The sequence below is a fragment of the Temnothorax nylanderi genome, unplaced genomic scaffold, assembly GCF_030848795.1.
Source record: "Temnothorax nylanderi isolate EJ_2023f unplaced genomic scaffold, tnyl_v1.0 TNYL_tig0018_pilon, whole genome shotgun sequence".
NCBI lineage: Eukaryota > Metazoa > Arthropoda > Insecta > Hymenoptera > Formicidae > Temnothorax > Temnothorax nylanderi.
This window is the reverse complement of record NW_027249080.1, coordinates 244,932-271,106: the sequence shown is the minus strand read 5'-3', so window position 1 is coordinate 271,106 and position 26,175 is coordinate 244,932. Positions and strand designations below refer to the sequence as shown.

At 41.5% G+C, this 26,175-nt stretch overlaps 1 protein-coding gene and 1 long non-coding RNA gene across 2 annotated transcripts in view; one reads left to right on the top strand and one right to left on the bottom strand.

The window, feature by feature from the left end:
• The window catches only part of LOC139768798 (uncharacterized), a 170,818-nt gene extending 144,665 nt beyond the window's left edge, over positions 1–26,153 (bottom strand). The window contains exons 1-3 of the long non-coding RNA XR_011717432.1: positions 25,457–26,153; positions 25,292–25,354; positions 24,598–24,646 (exon numbers count right to left, since the gene is read on the bottom strand). This is a non-coding gene — a long non-coding RNA (uncharacterized lncRNA). The remainder of the gene's footprint in view (positions 1–24,597; positions 24,647–25,291; positions 25,355–25,456) is intronic.
• On the top strand, positions 18,486–21,072 carry LOC139768889 (ubiquinone biosynthesis O-methyltransferase, mitochondrial-like). The gene is made up of 5 exons (XM_071699538.1): positions 18,486–18,599; positions 19,226–19,388; positions 19,564–19,789; positions 19,837–20,023; positions 20,173–21,072. The coding sequence occupies exons 2-5, from the start codon at positions 19,327–19,329 to the stop codon at positions 20,298–20,300; spliced, it is 603 nt and encodes a 200-aa protein (XP_071555639.1). The 5' UTR covers positions 18,486–18,599; positions 19,226–19,326; the 3' UTR covers positions 20,301–21,072.
• Positions 26,154–26,175: the final 22 nt, after the last annotated feature.

The following is a 26,175-nucleotide window of genomic DNA, read 5'->3' as shown; positions in this document are numbered from 1 at the left end:
GCAGATCGCATAAACACACACGGCTCATTAGCCGCGGGAGGATATAGGGTCGATCGCCTTTTATAGCCGAAGGTGGCAGCAGCCACCGCCCCCTCGAAACGGCGAAAGCATAGTCGGTTTACGACGGGACATAAAGCCCGCGGACATCCCGGAGGAATACGTTTCCTCTTCTTTCATCTGCCCTCCTCTTTTTTTTTTAACTTGGAAGCGATTTCCACGTACCGACAGAGAGCGACGTGGGGCCTTTATCGCCTGTCGTGTCTACCATCTGCGGTTGATGATCGTGATCGTGCCAGCCGATCGCGCGAAAGTTTCGCGGAGAGAAATCGGAAGAGCAAATGGTGCTCCAAGAAAATAATATAACTACATGAAAAAGCTGCGCGAATGAAAACTTTGCAAATTCAGGGAGCAAGGCCGAGAAGGGTCTTAACCCCTGAACGAACGACCGATTACAAGTCGCCGGCGTAATTTTAGTGCTCAACGAATGCCGTATTAGCGGCTTTTCGTGTCGTTGACAGGTGCAATAGTCTACAATTCGTAGGGACTGATTGATGGGAAAACTGATACAACCATGAGCTGTCGCTTAATTTTACGACGGTAATGATACGCTTACGTATAAGCGGAGGGATGTTTACCTGATACGAGTTGGGAACGCTTGTTCTTAAATAATGGCGCATTATGCGGCGAGTGTGTTAGACTGCGCGTATTTCATTACCTATTTTCTTCCAGTTAAAGAAGCGTGTACAAAAATAGAATTGGAAAGTTCGCACTTAATACAATAAATTATATTTTAGTTTATATTGAATCCAATGTATTTGCAATCATTAATTTAGTAACGGATGTATTAACAGAAATATTAATATTAAGGATACATAAAATACTTTTAAAGCGCAAATTAGTATTTAAAAAAATGTTATTTATTCTATGCTTTTTAATTAAATTAAACTTGATTTAATAAGAAAGAATATCAACAAAAATATTATTATTAAATTAAAAAACCTTATTCTTGAAATAATAAATTGACTTGGATGAAAATGATTAATTATTATGAAATCAAAGCATATCTAATTAATTATATATACTTAAGTAGTTTGATACGCTATAAGTAAACGAACATGACTAATACATTTTGAATAGAAATAAATGTATTCCTCGATGTATTCTTTAGAAAAATGTAATATAAAATATATCGCTTTAAATATCTACGCTTTCGAACAAAAGTTAACTTTCCACTAACTTTCCACTAACTTTCGAAAATTGTGCATTAGCCGAAAATGCAGATAAGAATAAATTTATAACTGATTATAAAATGTAAAATAATTTTTCGTAGAAACATATTACTCCCGAGATGAATACATTTATACGGAATCAATTTTCCAAAATTCATTTCTCATTTCTCTCAAAAATAAACCGCTCGGCTTGTACCATCATTTTTAATCCACGGTACACAAGACGCATAATTAATAATATACTCCGCATGAAACCGTGACGGTTCTTTTTATATGATCGCGATGCAGACGGTACGCAAAAGTGATTAATCATTAAATTTCATATGGTTAAATGACAAAGCTGAATTGCCCAGTTTTACTTTTTCATCGAGAAATCACCCTTCGTACGACCAATTTGCGAATACCCCATACAACTGACACGCATCGCGCCGAGTAAACGAGTCGTTCCAGGCAGTCCGTCTTTCCGTACGAGCGTGCATAATGCATTCGTAGCATCGCTACCTGCCGGTACCGCGAGCATCTACGATCGATATTAAGTCGAAACATGGCGACGCTCAGGTGTACACTCACTAAACCGTTCGCTCGTGTCGCGAAAGTATATGTGCACGTACTGCATATACTTGAAAATGGCGGGTAATTGTACAGCGCATTCGTTGCCGGCGCAACCCACAAGTCCCACAAGTGTAGCTTCATTCGCGAGCTAACTTGGACATCGATTAACGCGGGGTCGTCGAAATGACATGTACCTATTTGAAATATTACCCGCGTTACTCGCGAGCTCTTTTGTACAAACACATACTGTCAAAAAAATTATTTCTTCCGTAAATTTAGAATAATTTGTACCAAAAAAAAGAGGGAAAACATGAGCGAATTACTTGACGTTACGGATAACATTATTTATCCTGCTGTAATGATTATTGAGACATGCTTGAATATAACAATAATTTTCATTTTCCAAAATTTTCTTTTTACATAAGAAAAATAATAACAAAATCTCGCGAGATACCGAACGCCGTTTTCAATTCGCGGAATTATGTATCATCAGCGATGTCATGGAAGAAACCGCCTCCGTATCTTGTTCCACGCAAACAGGACGTAAATACCTCTCGGTGATAGCTGTGCGATCATGTAATCCGCAGTGCGGCGATGCGGCTCGTATCGGCGATGAGACTCCGAAAGTAGCTCGCGCACACGCGACGTCGATCGCATTCGTCCGGTAATAACGTAAGAAGATGCAAATGCCGCCCGCGGTCATGTCGTGCTCGCGTTTATAGAACTCGTATATACAATTGCACATAGAGCAATGGCGATCGACCCGAGGGGTTGTAATTAGTGCGTACGCGGCAAGAAATCGAGGGCGAGTCGGGGCCGCGGGAATTACGCACACGCAATTAATTAAATAATGATATAATTGACCCGAAGGGCAGAGTAATTAGCTGATTGATACAGGAGACCGGGAACGAAGGGACGTAAAGCGACGAGAGAGGGACCCCGGAGAGGGAGATCCTGCGAGAGAGGGTGGAGGTAGGAGGACAAGAGCGCCCAGACGCGCGCGGAGCCAGAGGGAAATTGTTTCATAGAAGTTGCATGCCGCGCAAATGACGAGAGTAGGGCTGCAATTTATTTGCAATTTGCATTCGATTTGCTAGCGGGATTTATCGCGACCCGCAACGCAAATTGATCGAATTAAACAGACGGTAAGTAGAATTGCGCGCGTCTCGCTTCAGGGTCAGGCACGTCCGGGATTCGCCGCCGCGGCGGTTTTCGCGACGTTCCTGCGGTAACTGTCATTAACAGGAGGAAAGAACGATGATCACCGACGTGTTCCAAGAACGTGCAGCGATAAGAGAATATTCGCAATTCGTATTCCAAGCGTTGATTCAAATATTCATCGCTCGAGGCAAACTCTACTTTTAATATGAACAGATAAATAGATCTGTGTTATTCTTTAATCAATGACTCTGAGTTCCTGAAATAAGTATCTGCGAGTGGCAAGACTTGAATGAGTTAATAATGATACGTGCTGTGCAACCGGGTGCGAGAAATAGCGATAATATTTATATACTTCGTGTTAGGGGTACCGATAATCTAAATTGTTATATTTATTTATTCTGATAAAAGATTTGAAACTGCACACACAAGATAGAAAAGTTTGTCGATCGTGTAAATGTAGAATACAATCGTCATCGAAAGCCACGTGCCGTCACCCTCACAATTTCTTACGTCTCTCGTCAAACACGATTCTGCCGTGTAAAACATCGAGGAGCGATCTTATGTAAAGTCCCTTGGCAACGCGGCGCGCTTGCGAGACATCAACGCGATGTCTCGGAAGGATGCAGCCGGCGCCAAAGAATCCTTTGATGCTCAGCCGCGCGGACGCTTTTTCAGGTAGCCACAGACGCATTAGTCGCTCCTCTCGTTCTCCTCTCCCATCCCTCTCTCGGATGCTCTCGACGCTGAAAACGCAGGTATCTAAATGAGCTGCTCAGAATCGTTAATAGGCTGCGAGCTCGGGCGAACACGTGTCACCGTTGCCAATAAACATCGGTCTACATCCCCTACGCGAGATTAATCATCGACCAGCATCTCTTCTCGCAATTACATGTATTTTCCTTTGTGAGATAATTTCGTGCAAGTATACCGTCGTTAAATAATCGTGCATAATTATGAACATATATTGTTCTCCATTTTAATCGTTCCTCCGTCCTTCTATACTTTTTTTCGCACTCGTTCTCCGTTAGATTGAATAATCTGCCGCTGTGCGGATTCCGTCAGTCTCGAAATTAATAGAGACTAGCTTACTGTTTTTATAAAAATGCTGATGATAATAGCCCGCGCTTTCATTATCGCACATTGAAAAGATCAGAATATGCGCGTCCTTTGTTCGCTATAAAACGGAGTATAAAGCCATCAACCTGCCAGCAAACCGCGAGAGCCACGGCAGCGTCTTTTTTTCTAAAGTACACCCAACCTTGGCGCCAGTCGAGGAAGCCAAATCACGGCCTCATTATAAAGTAATTAAAACCCATTACTAATGCTATCCTTTATCGAGGGAAGCGAAAGGAGAGAAGCCGACACAATAAAGCGGCAGTCAGACCCTCGTCTTCTTCTCCGCGCCGCGCAGCCCGAAGCCAAAACCTTGAATTTGGCTGTATAATCCAATAGTAATTCAAAGTGCGACGGGACACGTCGAACCCTTGGACCCGTCAATATCCGTCCCATGATGACCTTCGAATAGGGTCGTTACGCGTTTTAATTGAATTTGATCGAGCGTAAATCGAACGCCACTGTCCGGCAACGTTTCGCGCGTTATTCTCGTTACGCGCACGTTTAGAAGTTTCTTTAAGCTTTTACATAATTACTCAAGCTATATTCGTCGCGTTTCTTTACCGTGTTGCGGAACATCAGCCTTGATCTGTGTCGGCACGGCAAGAAGCGTGTGCATTTAATGCATCTTATAATGCAAAAAGCTGTAAAAAGAAAGAGATTGATTGAAGATTGAGAAAAAACGTCGGGATTTGTTACAATAATCCACCGATTATTTTATACGACGCGGTAAGCCGGCATTTTTCGGCAACTCTTGTGGTCCTACCAAGGGGGAAATGACAAAAAACGGTCTCAACTAAATAAGGCCGTGACGCAGCCGCTGGCGCCAAGTCTGCTCTAACTCATTACCCGATTCTTCTCGGTGAACCTGCATCACGCTGCGAGGCTCAGTTTCAAAATTCGGCCAACGATATCCGAAAAATTTCTCGGTAGAATGACAAATGTATTTCACCATCGGGGGAATATTAATCACATTCACGTTAAGTACGCGAGATCCTAGATCTCCATGCGCCTGTTACGTCACGTAATTAGAAAAAATGATTTCTCAGTCGTATTGAAGCAAAATTTCCTTTTTTGTTAAAAACGACATCTATCATTATTTCCTTCTTTTCAGCAACTTTTCCCGAGGGCTTGCACATTGCCGCGATCTTATCGCAGTGCCAAGCGTCACTTTTCGCATTCCGACAAAGGCCGGCTCCGTAAAGGCAGCACCGATGATGGTGGAAAGATACAAATTGGGGTCGGGAGAGTAAAGGTCCGATCAACCGGTCGAAGATCTTATCCGCTTAATGGGCAGAAGCCACTATGGTCTAACTTAAAAGTCACTTGGTACAGTACCAACAGGTACTACTTTTCACGCAATTAACCAGGTATAACTAATTTGAATGTGTTTCTGTGACGTTGTTATTTATTTCGATACACTAAAATCTTATTTGCATTGCTTAAGTCTTATGCAACGCGGAATGCAACGTGAAATGATTAAAAATTTATTTTTCAGATACCTTTGAAGACACGAAAACCGCGTTGTCAAGAGAAATATGTATGACATAACCGAACAAAAAAGGAAAAGGAATTATAACAGATACATCATATTACTTAACTGTTCGATTCAAAAGAAGGCAATTCGTCTCGGCCTCTTGAGCTCTCTTTAATTGATGAGATGTACTAAACTATTGATGGATACAATAGCCCCTCGAATCGAGCGGTGACTGGTCGAAGCGGTAACCGACGGATTCTTTGACGGTTGAATCGAAGCATGAAATAATTTAATTAGCCACCTCTTTGGCAGCCGCGCGCCAAGTTCCTTTGAAAGTGTCATCGAGATGAAAAGAGAATTTTTGCTCGTTTTGAATCGTGAATGTCCCACTTTCGATTTTTGTTCAAGTTCGTAATAGAGCGCTGTTTCTCTTGTTTTTCAGGCTAAGTAACAAGGATTATAATTCAAAAATTAATTTTGATTTCAAGTTTTTGATTCAAAAATTTATTTTACGAAGATTTCTCGAAACAAATCTTAATGTGTGTGCTCGCGTTGACAGATTATAAAATAAATATCATGGACTTTGTCCTACCGAATCTAATTGCATGTGCCCCTTGAGGGCAAAACCTTTCAATTCTTTATATAGATTTACTCACGCCCCCAGATCCTTGTTTACGCGGCTCTGTAACCGTACCTTGCTAAACTCAGATAAAAGCTCGATAACATTATTATTACCATTACGCCATACCCGAGGCGCCTCCTAAGTGCTTTTCGCTCTAAAACATCGAAAGTGCTTTTTAAGATGTGATCGCGCCTGAGTCGAAAGGAAACCTATCTTTTATCTGGATCCAAGTATAATCACAACGGTAACGCTGATACGTGTAAGTGTAAGTCGATGGACGTTCAGTAAACAGTAATTGAAAATTGAGCATCGTCGCAATATTGTGTCGCTTTAATGACATTCGCGTACTACGATTCTCCGATTTGTATCATCCCTTACATCGCTCTACCTCGACTTAACTTGTAACGATGTCGGAAAGATATACACGTATCTACCTATAGGAGGCGTTTTCGATTATTATCTTTTTGCCTCTAGTGTCGTTAAAGGGATGTCATGTTGACCGGGCCGCCGTTAAATCAGGAAAGCCCAAATTACACGGTCACAATGTCACCATGCGCCGCCTCGTAAATTTATCAATGGACGAGATACTCATTGTCGGCGGAGGCGTCCTTTTTGACGAGGTGTTAAGAAAATACCTTGCCGAATGCCGTTTAAGTTTCGCGTGATTTACGATGTTGTATTTATGATCGTGAGGAAAGAGAGATAGAGAGAGAAGGGGCGAAGGAGAGGGAGATCCTACGGATCGATATCGTGCGGCGCGATGCGGCACGGCGAGACCGTCTTCGGGATATCTTTCCTGCCCCCGTTCCGTCTTCCAGCGTCGCGGCACTCCGCTTTTAACTTCGTCCCGATCTTTTATAAGTACCGTGGTGGAACTCGGCCGCGCGCAACTGGACCCCTCGTAAATCGTGAGCGGACCGGCGCGCATTGTATCCGGTGATTTACCGGTGCAAGTCCATTAGTCGTAAAGCAATGCTCCTCCGCCATTGCTAGATGGCGGATGATAAGACAAACTGCGTTTTCAGCGTATAATACTACCCGCCTCGTTCCCTCCCGACCCCGGACAGGGTTGCGTACCATTGCTGTTTCGCAGCAACGCAACGGTCCCAGCTTCCTTTTCATCGACACCCAGAACCTCTCTCGCTTCCACCCCTTCCGACTGTTTCTCTCTCTTTTCTTCCCGCTCTCACTGCGAATCTCTCTTACGCTCGTAATTTACGAGTAGTCTCGTCATTATGAGTCGAATATCGCGAACCCTTGTTACCGGCGAGGAAACGATCAAATATAATTCCTGATGAAAAGCATTCCTATTACTTTCGAAACAAGCAGAAAAATACTATTAAACCGAAAGAAGTATTAAATTTTTCATTGCTAATAAATTGAGATTCTTGATTAATTGCTACACTCAATTAATATATTTGTAATATTAACAATTACAAAAATGATACCAAATAAATTATCGAAGATTAACTATTTCACCATATAATTGCGTTGGTAACACAAACGAGAATATAAATCTAGTCAAGAAAATTTTGCGCACTGAATAGAAACACATTGAATAGAATAGCGCACGATGCGAAAAATCGCGAAGATAAATTATTATTAAAAGATAACGCCTCTTAATCAAACCGTCGTCTGTATAATCTGCGAAGTGAGAGATTTCCGTATAGGGGAGGATGTGTCAGAGGGATTCGTTTGAAGAACGATACGTGTTCATTGCAAGTTCGCAACGAGTGGTTACAAAAATGTATAATTTTCATTAATAAAGATAACGGAGGGAAAAACGCGATGGCGAAGGTGAAGCTACTGCCTTAGGATACGACGCGATACCGGTAATAATCCTTAATCCCGCTAACGAAGGCGATTATCCGCATTCTTATATGAGATTCTTATGCGCAAAGGAAACGATAATTGAACTCTTACCTCCCTAGCCGCACGACGCATAGCGTTGAAAATTTACAACACTGTTTGCTCGCAATCGCGACATCGCTACCTGTAATTATCTCGGCGAAAGAGAGACAGACTTACCGCTAATTTTAATGATACCTCATGATAAAGCTTTCGTCAGTCGCGAGATTTACGCACATTTTACCTGACGCGGTAAGAAAAACGATTCTTCTCCGCACCATAAGTACGCGAGAGATGATTGTATCGCGATTTCCACGAACAAAGGTATACGAATGTGTACGAGAAACTTGTTATTTATATCTGTTCTGTATATCCAAATTTAAATAAGTTTTAATTTGCTTCGTTAATTTTTAAATTCGGCATACAACAAACGAGCGTATCATGACAAATCACATTCAATACACGTAAATACTCGTGAAAAGATCATCTTAATATGTGAACAAAACAAAAGTGAAAGTATAACAGCTAAACAATTTCGAATAGCTAAAAAATCTAAAAAGATGACTTTCTTATCGAAATTTGTGTCAAATTTAATTTGAAAAAATTTTTCTTCCACGGATGCAGCATTAGAAAAGAAGAATTGATAAATGTACAGGAACATCTCGGATATGCCATCATGAATACGGGTTTGCAATTCGCGGCTGTACGACAACGAGCTGCGATCGACGCATACATTACGTATTCTTCCTCTCTCGTCGTGTACGGATTAATTATGTAATTATGATCGAGCTCACAAGGAAGCTATGAATTGCAGATTTGCAGTTCGAACGATTCAAACGAAAAATGCTGGCGAAGGTTACCTCACATGAACACTCGGTAAAGAAAATTGCAATGAAATTCTTCATTATTTCAAATGCAGATGCGATAGTATCAAGGCTCATGCGTGCGACATGAAAAAAATATATTATTCTTGAAACTACATATTTTAAAAATATATTCTTAATTGCATTAATTTCTGGGCGTTCTTGAAACGTGCAATCATTTCTATACTTGGATAATCATATAAATGAAAAATAGGTTACATTAGTTATTTGTGGGGAATAAGGAATAAATGTATTAAAAACATATTAAACAGTTCTTTTAAAAACATTGCATAACAGAAGAGTGATCGATCGACGGATACAAGTAGAGTCGAAGTTTCACTGCATCATGCATGGCACATGATGCATCGAGGGTAACAATGACGAACGGGATCTGATATTCCCAAGTCACCATTATGGCCGCTAAAGGCGGCTAAACGAAACGATGAAGGAACACATTCGCAACGCGGCGGTACGCTTCAAAGCCGCTGCTCCACCGATTCTAGATCGCAGATCGCCACGACCACGACAAGAAGCGAGTGATCTTTTCAAAGTAACGATTTCTATTGAGGAACTATATGCGGTTCGACCATCGTCCTTTCCCGAATACTCGACACTTCCGCGTTCGACGCCTCCGTCCTTTCGTTATTGTAGCGCATTTCCTCGGTCTTTTATTGAAATCGGGCTGTAACACGAGATTCACGATTCCGTCGTCAGTCGATCCGCTCAATGGCAGAAACGACACAACAGAGTATCCGACTAGATTATCCCGAAAGCGAATAAGCTTGACTATGGAAATTTTCACGCTAACGCTACGGACACATTTTTAATCGACGGAATACCTAAGGTCCGGGCGTTTCTACCGGAGATGAAAATGTTCTGCGTTAATTCTTAACAGATTCTTTAGAAATTTCACGCGATCTCTATTTGACAAGGAAGTCGCACCTCAAATCGTTGCGTCGAAATCATCGGAATTTACACGGTAACGAATTTCTATCATTATACAGGGCATTTTCGGGCATAGCATCTGCCGAGCGCCGCAAAGCTCTACAATCATACCTGTTTTGAAAACAACGACGTGCCCATTTTGTGATCCGATCAGATAGCATTGTACGGTCCCGGATGATTGTAGTCATTACCGTGCCCGCCTGCGTATTAGAATTTGTGTGCTGGTAGGAGGCAAAATTATTACCGCTTCAGATCCGGTCGCTTTCGGGCACGACGTATACGCGCGTGGGCAACTCGCCTATCAGAAGAAAAATAAAAACGCGTAACGATCGAAAATGAAAAGGTTGTTAGTAACGCCGGCGATCGATATTGAAAATATCATCGATATCATGGTGTCGCTTTTTTTTTATTTCTGACGCAAGACTGATATAACTTTCCATAATATTTTCCATAATAATTTTACAACATTTATTAAAATAAATCGCATGTTTAGAGGTGCGTTTATCAAAGAACGAATAGCCACTTTCTAAGCCGAGACAAAATACCAAGGAAGGACCCGGAAGTCGGCGGAAAGCGAAACGCGCTTTTCTCTTACTTCACCGTCTTCCTGTCACTCGAGACTTTTGCTCTCGCGTCCTAAAGAACTCCTCCCTTCCCGACACGTTAATAGGCGATCCTATATCTAAAGGAATGGTGGCTGCTGGAGTCTCGTCATTTTCTCGTATAACAGAAAGATGAAGATCTTGTACGATAAGTGCGGTAAGCGCGTAAGTTAGACTACACAGCGGCCGGGTGTGTCTCATTTTCTATTGTATTTCGCGCGCGTAAACACACGTACGACACGCGTATTCGCGATGGAGCTTGCGTATTCGACGAGCGGTGCATGGGGCGCGTGCACAGTGCACAGAGAGGCAGCTGCGACACCCTCACGCCCACACGACACACCCCCCAGAAAATTCATGTCGACTGGCACGCGTTGTCGAATTCTTCCTCTAATACCCTTGTAACTGTGTTCTGTGTGAGATTCGTTCCCTCTTATGTTCGGAATACAATAAGGACGTGTATCAATCTCTGATCGATCTTGTGCAGACGAAAAATCTGAAAACGTCGCGAATGTAGGGCGGCTATCTTTGTGAGCTTTTAGAAAATTGTTGAGTTGCGAGTGATATCAAGTTTCCTTTCAGATTTTAATATAATTTCAATTGTTATATATTAATTCGGACTAAGAGAGCGGAATCTCTATCCAGCGTGAATCGTCGACGTCGGTGTAACTTGACGGAACGCCGAAATTTCGCGCCATATCGCTATTCGGCGAACATCCACGGGGCTTATCGCAACCGCAGGCCGTACATATGTATATAAAAGCCACTTAGATTATGCATGGGTGGGGATTCCCCAGAGTCCGCCTTTTCCAGCGAACCACCACCGCCGACGCTACTAGCAATACCGGCACACACCATCGTCGACACTGCCGCCTCCATCATCGCCGCGGTTGCCGCCGCAGCGGCCACCCCCGGGGGCAGTAATCTCGCATGGAGATCCGACTTAAACGATAGGCCCCGTTTCGAGCGCCGCCCTCGTACGCGAGACTCTTAATTTCCAAGGCAGAACGAGCGTGGCGCGGCTTCCACGAAAATACTTTGCGAGGGGGTCTTCGTCGCCGTTTACGAGACCGGGCCACTCGATGCCGTGTTATTACAAGCGGCTCGAATATTTCCATATCGCGCGGCTAGACGTGGTTTAATGCCACCGTCGGTGGTACCGCTCGCCAACCCCCGGAGCTTCCCTCGGCTCGAGGATGGGCGCGCCGGTTCGCCGGTGAATCCTCAGCCGGTGAGCCCTCCCTAGCCTAGGCAGCCCTCCTCCCTTCCGAATGGCGTTTCTGGAACAAGCCGTTGTCAGGTCCGCGCGAAAGAGCCAAGCTCCATTTTGCCGGTTGATATATCGCTCAATCTCGCATAAGCAAGCTCGTCGGAAGCGGAATCTCCCTATATCGTTGCCGTAATTCGGCGGATCTAGCTTCGCCTCGCGTGCGAACCGTTCGATCGATTCGAATTACGCAAGATGCGTATCTTGGCACGCCACCCGGTCGCTTCCTCGATCATCGTAGATCTCGGACGGAGAAGAGGCTCCGGGGAGGAGAGGAAGCAGACGGATGCTGAAGGGGACAAAAAGAGCTAGGCGAGCGTGCCGAGGAAAGAAGGAGAAAGGCAGACGCGCGGCCATGATGCGGCCGATATAGCCTCGAGGAATATAAAACGAGCAGAGATATCATCGCGCCGGTGAGTCGGAATAAAACTATAAACCGGAGGAAACAATTACCCTGACTGCCCGGCGGAAGATGCGGCTAATGATAAGTGGTTGGTTGCTCTCCCGGGCCTGCGAAGCATAGCTTTTGCCGCGCGTTGCCCCTTTGGTCCCGTCTCCCTCTCGGCGCCATTTTCACCGCGCGGATAAGTAAGAGGGAAGCGCGCGCGGAACCCCCTCCCGGGATTTATATCGAGGGTGTTGCAATGTGACAAAATGGTGGGTTATGTCCGTGAACACTGATCATGTACATTAATGCCGCTCGATTACATTGCTATTCGTAATTTGGAGAACGTTGGCGTTTTCATCCACGCTACTTTGATCCGATCGGAGTTACCTTGAAACTTTTCCCGTAATTGCCGACGGAATCGGCCTTCGGTACTTGGTCGCGTCGCGGGATCGCGCGAAATTGCACGATCGATTATCGCGGCGCGCGTCCATCGATTTTTCTCGCTATTCACAACAACAATCTCCGGTACTTTCAAGATTACGGGGGCCAGTCCCGTCGACGTTCATCTGCCGCCGTAAACTAAATATTTCCTCTCAGTTGTAGCAAGCGACGCGACATACCTAAAGAGAGACGAGGTGCCGGCGGAGAAACTGCGGCGGTTAAACTTTAATCGATGTTGGCAAAACCGGCCTTATATCGCGCGGTGACACGTACGTAGTCACCGCGAGCAAACATTCTTTTAATGGCACCGACGATCTTTCGTAACATTACAGCCGATTTATGCAAATTGTCGGGCGCAGCCATGTAAATTATAATCCCGCTGCGATGCCGCGCGCATAGCAACACTTCGCTCCAACCAACGCTGCGTTTCAACGAACTGCATGGCGCACGATCGACTCGATCTCTGCTTCGTATTCCTTTTTTTTTCTCCCTCTTGCACGGCACGCCGATTTTAATCGTGTCTTCGACGTTCGGCTGTCGGGACGAGACGATGGGGTGAAATCGTTCGAATCCGGTGGACGTGAATCACGCCGCGCGGACGGAGAGCCATTTGCGTATTTCAATTTCCTTTCCCGATCGTATATATAAACGCGCTTCGTTTCGCGTCCGAGGGGAGCCTTGCGCGCGCGGTCGCGGTCGTTTTCTTTCGCGTGGCGAAGATCACAGTGTTCACAGAAGGCATCTAATTGCCAACCTCTCGCATCTCGCGCTCCCCCATAAACTTAACGACCGCCTTAACGGTTGGCCCTCCCGGTATGCTAAAGAGCGTTTCTTCGGCTATTTCGCGAAGTACCCTGTTAAAGACTTCGATGGGCCGTTGCGGTCTTCCATGCCTCGCAAGAAAGACCGCGTCGTACCGGACGTTCGGAGTAAAGGAGAACGGTCTCGTTCCACTATAACGTTCATATAAATGAAATAATCGCGCGCGTAATAAATTTTGCGCTATACAATCCGACCGCGATCAGAGAAAGCGGTTGAATGAAATGGGGGAGGTTCTGAAAAATCCGAATCACGCGCAAATTTACGACTATTACGGATGGATACAGAGTACGACGATCGTTTCACAGAAATCTTCGCGGTATCGCCTCGGCGGGCTCGAGGAATTTGATTTCCTCGTCGGTTTGCATGATTCTGATTGAAGTGATTGAGAAACGCGGGAAGGGGTGCGCGCGAGGGAGGGAGAGTGCCGCCGACTGAGGGCCGATGATTGGTGGGACATTAGTGTAATGAGAGTCTTGAGTTAAGGGGTAAAACGTGGTAGCGGCTACCGCGCGCCGTGTATCCGCCATGATTAGAGCCTCGGTGGCGTTTTCGCCGATATCGTGAGTTCGTGAAATCGCTCCTGCAATTTTAATCCAGTCTCGGATAGTCTTCCTTCGAGTCGGTGGAAGAGGGAGAAAAAGGAACAGGAAGAATACCGGCGCTGGAAGAGAATCTCCGCGGGGCTCGCGGGAAGGAACGAGAACAAAGACGGAATGTAACAAACAACGGGAATCGATACGATGAGCATTCGATAGAACGAATATGCGCGCGCGGCCGATGTGCGCGATACGTGCGATCGCGCGGCTCGATTGGCAGCGCGTATAGTTTGCTATGAAGATGATTTATGAGCTCGCGGAATAATGGACGCGTTTGTGTTTTCTTTCTGTAAATGCGACAGATCTCGAATCGCGCGCGTGATTACTTTGAATGTCGGGTCTTTATACCTACGATGATGACCAGATTTCGATGAACTGACTCGCTACAGCGATGCACGCTCGGTTGCCCATTTGCAGGCGTTCATTGTCGAGCGAGTTAATCGGCGCCAAACGTTATCTAAATCATCACTTCGTAGAACTAATGTCAGTCAGTTTGATATTAATTTACCCGATACTTTGTACATACTATAATCCGCATAATTATTAATATCGAATTTTCCCGACCGCAACTAAAATGATTTAAACTGCAAATTATCACAAATTTATTCGGTCGTACGAATTCTTATTTTATTTTAAACTTCAACTTACATATATCAATATGCTTATAATAAGCATATGTGTATGCTGCAATATTCGTGATACAATATCAGTTCTATAAAAGTAACTGATATTATCTCATGAATATTGCATACACATGTGCAAGTCGAAGGTTAAATAAAAATTCATACGCCCGAATAAATTTGTGATAATTCACAGAGTTTGAATCATTTTAGTGTTGTGGTCGGGAAAATTTGGCAATTAATAGCCATGCTGATCACGGTGTGTATACAAAGTACAAAGTATCGACCGGTTGAATTAACAACAGACCGACTAAAATCAGTTCTACGAAATGATGCCTGTATGTAAATAAAAAATGGATTCGATGAACGGAGACTCCCTTCGGCAAAATTACACTGAATGACAATGTCTTCGTCTGTTACCATAGCCCGTATAAAATTATAAGGGCTACTCGAGTACCGTCCACTTACTCCTTAATCGAAGCTACCGGTTCGAGTTGTATTTCGAATGAAGGCGCGCGATGCACCGGTTTTTCGCCAGCGCGGCAGATCGAGATCGTCTCGTTCTCTCGTGGGGCATTACGTATTCAGTGGCCAGCGCCATTTTACCTCGACCATTTTTGCCGATCAAATCTTAATTGTTGGCTGGCGGCTGTCTAAGGAGGCGTGGCCACCCGGTTGGTTCACTTTCAGCCACGCGATGCACGAACGAATTGGTTTTCTTCCTCTTATTTCTCCTCTTTCTCTCCCGCTTCTTCTTGCTCCCCTTGCATGTTCTTTGCGCGGCCAAGGAGTGCGATGCACCGCGACATCCTCGGGTCCCCTCGCATCTCGCAGCCGGCGCAACGGTGTCCGTACAACGCGTATGCTAATCGCATCGAGTTACCAGAACCGTAGGTAATTGGGTACAGTAAGTGGGCACCGACGAGACGGCTCTCTCTCTCACCCTCTCGCCGCCACATTCAAAATACGCGAGATCCTTGCACGAGAAACTACAAGCGTTCTCTCCGTGATTTACAATTTACATCAAAAGTCCGCTCTCTTATTTTCTTACATAAGTTAACCGTACGTCGGAAAGCTTTCGAGATCATTAACGGAGCTTACCACTCGGAAGATAACGACAGGCGCAAAAAATTAAATATATTATACGTTTTATCATTTTCGGGAGATCTCAATGCGTAGGTGTCAAGAAGATTGTAGAGGGAAGACAATATCATAATGAATAATCAAGTAATAGAGATGTCCAATTGCGATTCATGATAAACGATGATGAACATCCGATAAAGTTGGTACATTGCCGCAATTAATCTTAATGACGTAAAGCGGCAATTATCGATTATCCTGCGACAATCTCCAGGCACTACTGGTACCGCCACATAATAAATCTACTCCTACATCGCGATGTAAATGCCAACTAACTGTTACACGGACAAAGTAGCCGCCGACACTGGCGGCGCGGCGAAAGGCGGAGTATTACGCCCATGGTCTAGCCCATCGGATTCCTGAATTGCAAAGTGCAACTACGCCATACGCCGCTTAATCAACGGTCGTCAATGTGTCCGCTGCAGTAGAACGGTTATAACTCTATCGAGGGAGACGAGCGTCGCCATGATGGGAAAGTTATAAACATTAAATCTTTATGCAGATCGCTATGTGAGCAATTATTTTTTTACACCACGCGCACGCTTTACAACGAGATAATTATTACGGAATGCAGCCATCGATTTCTGCGTTTTATTTTAAATGCATAAATGCAGTCACGCGAGAACAGCCATCAATAAATAAAACCATTAACACACGACGCAAAACATACACATCGACGTTAACGAATGAAATAATAAAGCCGTCAAATTAATATACGATAGAAAGTGTTAGTTACACGCTATGTATCATTGATCGATCATCGACATAGCAATGATTTGTCATGATCAATTTTTGTTGATTAATATAAGTTGGAAGTTTCTTTCTCTTTTTGCTACCAACTAAATGTAACAGCATCTGCATAACGCGTAAGTCTTACTGTTGTATAAATTTACTGTTGCAACTATATTTACGAGTCAATTAGTACAGATATTATCAGAATATGATATCGAAATGAAGTTTCCCAAAGAATCACGATTTATGAAACAAGATCACGCTGTCGGATTGTTTGCCTATGACGAAAGGAGAGATTAGTCCTTTTTACAGGAGGCAAAGGCGCATCCTGTAAAACACTGATTTCGACCTACGCGCGCGTCCGTCAGATACTATCCAATTAGCGGCAAATTAATATTACCCGCGGTGTAATCAGGATGGTACGCAGGCAGGGGCGCTGCGCACCGTTGCCAGCCTTCTCTCGGCATAATGACACGTATTACTCTGATTGGCAACAATTGGTAACAATTGACGGGCGGAACCGAGCCACGAAGGTTCCGCTACTTTGCCCGCGTTGTTTACGACCAGAACTTCAAAACGTTACACCTTAATTGTCTGGCTACATGCTCGAAGAATTATCAAGGCTTCCTTACATCCCTACGTCATTACTTATTAGACATACAGTCGGCTCTAGCACGAAGCTGCAATATAGTCAGCTGTAAGCTCGTTTTTAAAACACCGTTTGACCGGACGGAGCTTTCTCACGTGGAAATAAATACAGATGCAAAGGATCGTGACATCCGCTCGTTAATATTTCTATTAAACTATCGCGAGATTATATAAGGTCAATCGCGTCAATATAAAGACAGGAATATTATATTACGTAATCTTGTATCAGATAAAATATAAAGAACAGATGTCAATATAAATATAAATGGATAGATTATAAAAGACTATGACAAAAGTCATTTGTAGATAGATATGATAAATGATGCGTAAAACCTATGCTAAATATCGAGATGATATACCACCACATTTGTTAGCACAGCTGATAATTAATGAGAAATGAAATTGTGTTGCGAGGACGTAATGGAATTGGCAAAGCAGTGTTAATCGGTTTTTTTTTCCCCCATGAAAAAGCATACCAGAAAATTGAATAAACTGACATAAAACTGCCAAAGACTCTATGACTGTCGGGACGCGAGTTAGAGAAAGAAAAGTGGAAATTACTGGTGTATTACGATGTTGTAATAACTTCCCGACGACTCGGATGTACGCTGAGGACGGGCCATCGGTTGCATTACGCGCCTGTAAAACGCGATACTGCTTCTACGTTGCATCCGCTCTTTCGCGATTTTTTACCGGATAAATGAGAGATCGTAGGACGGCGAGTTTATCTCTCTCGGTTCCCGTCGGTAACGATCGGTAGAGCGCGTTTTCTCCCGTCTTTTGCATATCCGTATTTGGAACGCGACGTAACGTCGGCCGGAAAAAAATAACCCTATTTGTGAAGAATATTATAACATTCTACGCTTTGCGCAAAGTATCGCGATAGGGACAGGAAAGATTTCTGCATATTGCGATGTGTGTCTTAATAAAAAAGGCTATATTAATTAAAAAAGTGTATTATACAGTAGTTCGGCGCATCAACGAACATTTTCGTTGGCGTTGTCGAGTTATACGATGATAAATCTTCTTCTGCACATTCATTTAAACTGTTTACGAGTGTATAATGTAATTATGTTGTGTTTGCTATCTCCGTATCTGTTACAACAGTTGTACTGTATAGGCAGTATCTCATGTTCCCTTTTATTGTTAGCTACAGCAGCCATATCACAAAATCCATCAAGATAACGAATAAATTTATAATTTTATAATTCTTTTCTTTTTTCCGATAACTAGCTACAAAACTAGATGCAAACTGTGTCGCACGTGCTGCCTTGATAATATCGGATGACTAGCGCTTTTGCATCAATCTATCTTTATCGCTCATTAGGTGTAAAATAAGGATAGAATAAGCAAATAGCGATAATAGCGCGCTCCCCGAATGCACCCTAACGCATGCGACGCTTTGAGTATTGCTTGTAAGTTCAAGTTCAAATATGCATCGTCGCATTCACAAGTGCTATTTCAAGAAGGTTCAAAACCCAACAGCCGCCAGTCGAGGTTCGAGTCTTATACGATTGTACTAATTCACCGAATGTAAGTTGGACCATTTAACAAGTATATAGTATACGTACTCCATCTTAAATTTCGATAAAAATACACTCATTTGGTATTACTTTGTATAAAAATTAAAAATAAAAATTTTTGTCGATATATCATATTTTATAAAAATAAATATGAGTATGATACTCTTCGTTTCTCATACCTATGTTATCTTTTATCTAATATATATCATAAAGAATAATTCATATGGTTTATTTCTATTTTTTCTATCTGTCAACATCAATGGTGTTCAAGATGCCGATACTGCAAGATTATCGAAGTTTATCAAAATGTTTTTTTCTAAATTCATGCTTTTTAAAAATATCATATATCAGAATAGCGAATCGCTTTGTTTTACGTGCGTACACATCTATGTGTAGACTACTTTCAAATTTCAAAGGTTTTCAAAATATACATTTGTTTTCCACAGTAGATATTTACGCTGACAAATTGTATCAAACATGTAGTAAAGCAGACTTTTGCACATCCACATTAAATTGTATCCACGTAAATTTTATTCATGATGGATCATTTATTAATTTATAATTACGTATTTATCATTTCTATCATATCATGTATTGAATTGTCTCGATTTTACAGTAAATTATAAAAATAATAAGTTTCAGATATATATCATTGGTTATTTTTATTGCTTGTCGGAGAATCATTAATGCAGTTTGTCATTTAAACTGTAAATACAGTTTAAATTGTGTATACAAACATGATAACTTTAAACGTTGTCAAATATTTCAACGGACCATGGAGGAGCATTCTCGGAAATAGGTGTGATAGCTAATTATACTTTATATATAGGATAATTATATCTAATCGTGTTATCAACCTCAATCTAATTAAAGTTTTCTACCTTTAAATCAGAAAGTAGTAAAACCTTATCTTTATATAATACATTATATAAAAATATTTGTTCAACTGAATGAAGATAGATTATTTATTGTAGATTATCAGGAAATATCGTATGTGTCAATAAAACCAGACCAATGTCGACAATAGATTCTAAGGCAGTTGAATATCATTCTGCTATGAAAAACATTTGGTGGGACGAGAATGGCCCACTAAATGGCCTCCATTCGTACAATCCGTTGAGAATACAGTTTGTGAAAGATGGATTGATAAACGTTGGGGTCAAACTACAGAACTCAGATCTTCCATTGAGAGGATTGATTTATTAGAGATGAATATACGATATAAAAACCAAATGTTTTAAAACTTTGTACAGGAATGTGTGAAAATTGTGAAACCTGACAAATCGATGTTTATAACGACGATAAACAAAACTCTAACATCTTTGCTATCTACTATTGTAGCGGCTGAATACATTTTTGGAAGTGCACCTCGCGGTAATCATCAATGGAATAAATTTATTGCTCCACACGAAGTTCAACGTATATTGGAGAATTGTAAGTTTTATTCTTGTTGTTAATTCTAGAGAGAAATTAAAAAAGTATTTTGTTAAAAATATGTATAACTATAACAAGTTTAAAACAAATATCCATAAGTGATTCTACATTCTGTAATAGTTTCTTAATCGTTTCCTTTTTTCTTACAGATGGCTGCGAAACAAAATTTATTCGTGGCATGCACTTTAATCCAGCAACAAGACGATGGTCTCGACCATCAACTGTATCTACTTTTTACGGACTTCATGCAATTAAACATAAAGAAACTGGCATGTAAATAATCCTCAAGAAGCAAATTGAAAAAAACATTCAAAGATATAAAACATTATTATGATATAACATTGAAAATATAAGTTAAAATGTCTTTGCATAAATTTTATAAAATTACATTTTTCACATGAATACCTCTCTTTCTTTTGAGTTTTACAGCATTGATCATATCTCATGTATTTTTTTTCCTGCGTTGATAAATTTTTCCACTAGATAACTCTAGAGTTTTTTAATTTAAGCACAAGATTATATTTGAGCTACTTATTATGTGCTGTTTGATCTACCTTGAACACAGAATGTATATGATAATCAATAGTCATTATTTATTTCGCGGAAGTGCTTATCTATTTTTCATTTACATTTTCCTTGCTTCTACTTAGGAAAATGCTTTAAAGAGGGAAAGTAACGAGAAACAGTGTGAGCAGTCTACCGTAAACTATTCACTTTGCAGCGAATCGTCGACTTTATTAAATACCCTCTTAGCAGCAATTTAACAAGATAAGAATTTTTATGAGTATTAATGCTATTGTTATAAATATTCCCAGTCAGTACCGCATCGCTGGAAACTATTTTACCACGCATAATGTAAACGTAAATGTGGCTGACGCAGTGCGCAAATAAGAAAATAGATTATAAAATATATACCTCTAATCTAACGTAATTTTAAAAAATGCAATTTAATAAATATCAATCTTCAATCTCCTTTTATCGTATCTTTTATGTTTATCTACAAGTATTTTTAACTAATTTTAGTCGCATGCATACGACGACATAATGTATCCTCAATCCTGAAATTATTTTTGTATAAAAATTGTTTTTCTATATTTGTATTTCTACATTTCACAATTTTCACATCTCTACATATGTTCTAAATTCATCGGAAGTTCAACATTAAGAGCTCACTCCACTTTGTTGGCAATAAAAAAAAAACTATCTTCGAAAAATAAGTTGCTGCTATTTTGAAAAATTACACTATCATGTGTACCATATATATATACTTTTTTATTTTCAAATGTATCATAATGTTAGATTTGAATGAGAAACCATACAATATTGTAGCTCTCGAGAGAAGATAATTGAATTGCAATTGATCGTTTTTGAAACTCGTTCTTCACGGCTGTAACCCCCACGAGATCTCCCTTAAATAATCGTTTATATATTTATTATAGAGTAGAGCGCGCGCACAGGTATCGTCTCTCTATTTCCCGTACCCTGTTATCCGAACGCGCATTTACGATCCGTCTTCCACATTTCTTCTAGCAATAAAAGCATTCAGTATACTCGCCAGCACTCCGACGAAGTATACCTCTCGCGAAATGTTACGGTCTACTACAGTTCGCCCGCGAGAGTAAATAGAAGCCGCGAAAGGTGTGCGATATTTGCACAGGCACTCGATGTTCTTTCTTTCGTACTGCGAGCTTACTCGTTACGTTTCAACGAACTGGCTTACTTACTTTTTGCCCTAATTGAGATACTCGTCAAAAAAATTATTAAGCCTTGCGCTTCGAATTTGTTTGTGCACGCGAGGGAGAGTGTGCATCCTCTACATAATAATAATGTTCTAATTTCTAATAACGTACATTATACCCTGACAATGTTTCGCGCAGCTAAAATCGATGTATACATCTTCGACTAATTATATAATTTCTTAAGAAGTTTCAATTAAGACGTTGTTAATTAAATATATGCGTCTACATTTCGTCGAAAACAATTATTGGAAATTAACTTCTGAATATATTTAAAATCATGTTCGCGTGTTCATGTTCCTAAGCACTTTTAACGTTTTTGGAAAGTACCATCTCTTTCGGAGAGTACACGATTCACCGAGAACCAATCGAATATACTCTCATCTTCAATTGCATGTCATTTATCCTCGCATATCGCCGCGCAGGCTACCAATAGTCGACTCGTCGACTGACGTACGATTATTTCAATAATTTAATACATACTGTATTTTTAATCTTAACCGACATAATGCATATAATCACGAAGCCTATTACTCGCGAGTGCGGGCGGGCGGATGGAAAGAGCATTCGTCCCGCTTCGCGTCGCCCCGGCTCTTGCCATCGTATTTTAACGATATCGTAATTTCGGAGACCGCAAACCCCCTAACGTCACCGGTGCATCGGAGCATCTTGCCGGCGCGCAATCCGCCCACCCTCCTCCCACCTCGTGGACCGATAATCTCGGTCAAAAGGATATTAGCGACCGACGAATTATAGGAATTTCGGCAAATTAGATATTGAGCGAATTGAAGGATTGCATTACTAATTCCGCCGGGACGCCGATCGTTACGCCGAGATTTATTCAACCGCCGTCACGCGGCAGAATCTCTCGAACGGCGATCGCGCGGATCTTTCGCAGACACGATGTAAAACCTGTATACACGTGATGTACGAAGCGCAATGTTCTCGGCAAAAATTCAAGTCCGACGGGACGTTTCTAACGCGCTTCGAGGAAGCTTTGTTCGCACGGAGTCCTTTGTTTGAAGGGAAACGCTCGTTTTTGTATTTACGACGCGGAGGATAAGGAATCAGACGCGTTTAAGTCGTCGCTATACGAATAGTCGCGCCCTGCCCTTTCCTTGTCCTATCTCACGGCGCGGCGCGCGGCGCGCGGCGCCGACGATCCAGCCGTCGCGGCTACACACGCGTGGCCTTCTATTTTGCCCCATGCCAATCTTAATATTATCCTTCGAATTATGGCCCTAATGTTATCCACGATACGCGTTCCCACTACACGTACGAGCCATCGAGCTCTAATGATCGAGCACGAAATTCGGAGCGGTCTCCTCCGGCCGGACGTCGAACTGGTATATTAGGATACCATCTGGATTATTTCGCAACTTTTGGCAAACGGGGTGATTATTCGTTATTTTCATTATGCTTGCGCAACGAGCGTATCTCATGTTTAACACGCTGTTACATTCGCATACGTTCGAAATAAATGACGTCGATTTCTTTCTGCAGGGAGAAAGTCACGCCAACGCAAACGTCTCTCCCGCTTCTTTCATCGGGCCAATGGCTCGTAATTATTCGCCTAAGTTCACGTAAGTTTCGCATCGAACATGCTACGTGCGGATATTTCGCAACGTCACGGACGGGTGACTCCGCCATCCGTCGCGAACACGAGACATTGTCACGAGATCTCGCCCGTCGTAAATCTTCGGCGCTATATCGACGTGGCGGAGTGACGCGAATGATATTCGCCGGCCGTCCGGGGCCTAGATAGAATGCATTCATATATCGCGGCACGTATCGTGTCGCTCGTAGCCTGTCCTGGCAGGAAGCGACTGGCTATACACGGCATAACTTGTAGCCGTGTCGTGATAGCGACACTTCATAAACATGGACTGGCGTCATGTCGCGATGGTACCGACGCGAAGCACTTTACATCGTCGATCGTTATCCGTCCGCGCCGATGGACATCGACATTCGACGTCCAACGTTGCGTTCGCGAGCCGACTCGGATGTAAAAGTGCAAAGACCGAGAGCTATGGGCTTGTCATTGGAGAATTCAGCGAAAACTGTAATTCGCTGAAAGCGTTTGAACGTTTCACTTGCATGTATCTACATATTTGCATAGAAAATGTTACCAATTATTCAATAAGATCGGTAGATTAATAGCCTCGATTATTTCACATACACAATTAATTATTTGTGAGATAACTTCATCGCAACATAATTAAATATCATTTGTAATATAATACACATCAGTTCAGTATATTATAATTAAAGTGTAAATTATATTCCTCGCTATTTAGGTGCAAAGCAATATAATAAGAATAGGCAAGTATTTGTGTCAATGCATATTTTGGGGGGGAGAAGGCATTACAGCGAGAGAGTATAATAATATTATAAAACATGCAAATATCATCAATGAGTTTCACTCATCAGTCTAATGAAGTCTAATCAATCCGAAGAAAATATTATAAAAGAAACAAACTTATTAATGTAACGGTAGTAGAGATTTTACGATTCGTATAAGGTTGTCGCAATTGAAATCACTGCATATATTACCGTGCATTTTGATTGGCATTGCACAATGCAAAAATTTTAACGTATTAGTGAATCGATAAAACGAATTTAAATTTCAATAGGCGGAAAATGGTATCGGTATAAAAAATTAACGAATTTATATTTTCGGTTCCAATTAAATGACTTAAGCAGATAGCTTCACTGCATGATTCTTTATATGACATCGATTTTTCTAAAAATTAATCTTGCCGAAACTGCACTTTCTCGATTAGCTCCTTAATTGTATAACACTCATATAGCGCCAATATAATAAATAAATTCACTCACCAATGCCGCCAATGTTAGGACGATCTTACGCCAGGTCCCAGGAGAAATTCTGTAAAAAACACAAAATAACTTGAGATAATGGCGGTAATAACAGGTGGTGATTTACAATTTACATGGAAATTTATCAAATTCGATTACTTAGCATGAATATCTGTCGCGCACATACATTTTAATATGTTCACATCGGTGTTACATAAGCTTTTATACTGCTAAACGTAACTCACTCATGCAAAAGAAAAAGAAATGCGATAAATCAATCGACTGAAACTAAATGATTTAACTGGCAAGTTTCATTGAGTATTTTCTTACACATAACTTGATCATTATCGATTTAAAAAAAGACTCTATCGAAGAACTGCATTTTCTTAATTAGCGTCCTAAAAAAAATAAAAATAATATAATAACGCCAATTAATTAATAAGCATTATTATATTATTTTTATTTTTTCAAGACACTATACAATTGTATGGTATAAATATAGCGAATCACATTTCATCAATATAATTAATAATTCATACTATGATGATTTTACGCCAGGAGAGATTCTGCGGAAAGACAAAGTAATTCGACACAATGGCAATAATGACTATACAGTATTTCACACAGAAATTTATGATTCACTTTGATTCACACAGATAAATTCGATCACTTATAATATTGTTAGCATGATGAATATCTACTATCGTGTACTTACATTTCACATATATTTGCATTGGTTACACAAGCTCTTATACTGCCAAACGTAACTCACATTCTCCTGGAACAAAAAAATACGATGCGGTAAGTCAATCGATTGAAACTATAAATAGTAGAAATAATTTAGCAATTAAGTTTCATCGCATATTTCTCTTGTGCGTACATTTGCATATATGGAGCATCATCGATTTCTTTTAATATTGATCCCGCCGAAACTACATTTTCTCAATTAATGCCTCCAAATTGCTAATATAACATTAATTAAACGTACAGGGTAAATATGATGAATCGATATGAAAATTCGCTCACCAATATAATTCATCAATATGGCGATTTTACGTCAGGAGAGAAGACACCTCCGAAAGACACGAAATAATTTGAGAAAATGGCGACGCGGGTAACCTTGCGCTACGCACACGGAAATTGCTACGACTCGATCACGTATCGCGGATATATCTATCGCGTACATCTCATAACGTATTTGCGCCAGCGTCACACGAACTTCTATATCATATGATTATTAATCTACCAATCGACGTATAACTCAGCACAGGGAAACTCAGAAAAGGGAAAGAAACACGATCGACGCGGACGACGCGAGGAGCGACGCGATAAACCGACTCCACTTGCAAGCTGCAATTCGCAGTTGAATAACTTAACCGGCAAACTTCATTACATACTTCTTTCAAACTCGTTCGATCGTTATCGATTTTTCTCTGATATTTTCTAATCGCAAAGTACGTCTCGCGATTGGCGCGATATTCTGCAGATTAACTGTAGTTTATTAATACGATATAATTAGTTATATTGAATATCGTTTCTTACGCTTAATAAAGACGTTCGCAATTACCATGGAGAAAAATAGTCTCGGCGGGATATGTG

Bases quoted from the DNA above. Each gene is read 5' to 3' on its own strand.
- LOC139768889 (XM_071699538.1), top strand. From the start codon at position 19,327: ATGATAACTTTAAACGTTGTCAAATATTTCAACGGACCATGGAGGAGC. The intron at 19,389-19,563 runs GTGTGATAGCTA...TATTTATTGTAG, and splicing joins AGGAGCATTCTCGGAAATAG to ATTATCAGGAAATATCGTAT. The intron at 20,024-20,172 runs GTAAGTTTTATT...TTTTTCTTACAG, and splicing joins TCAACGTATATTGGAGAATT to ATGGCTGCGAAACAAAATTT.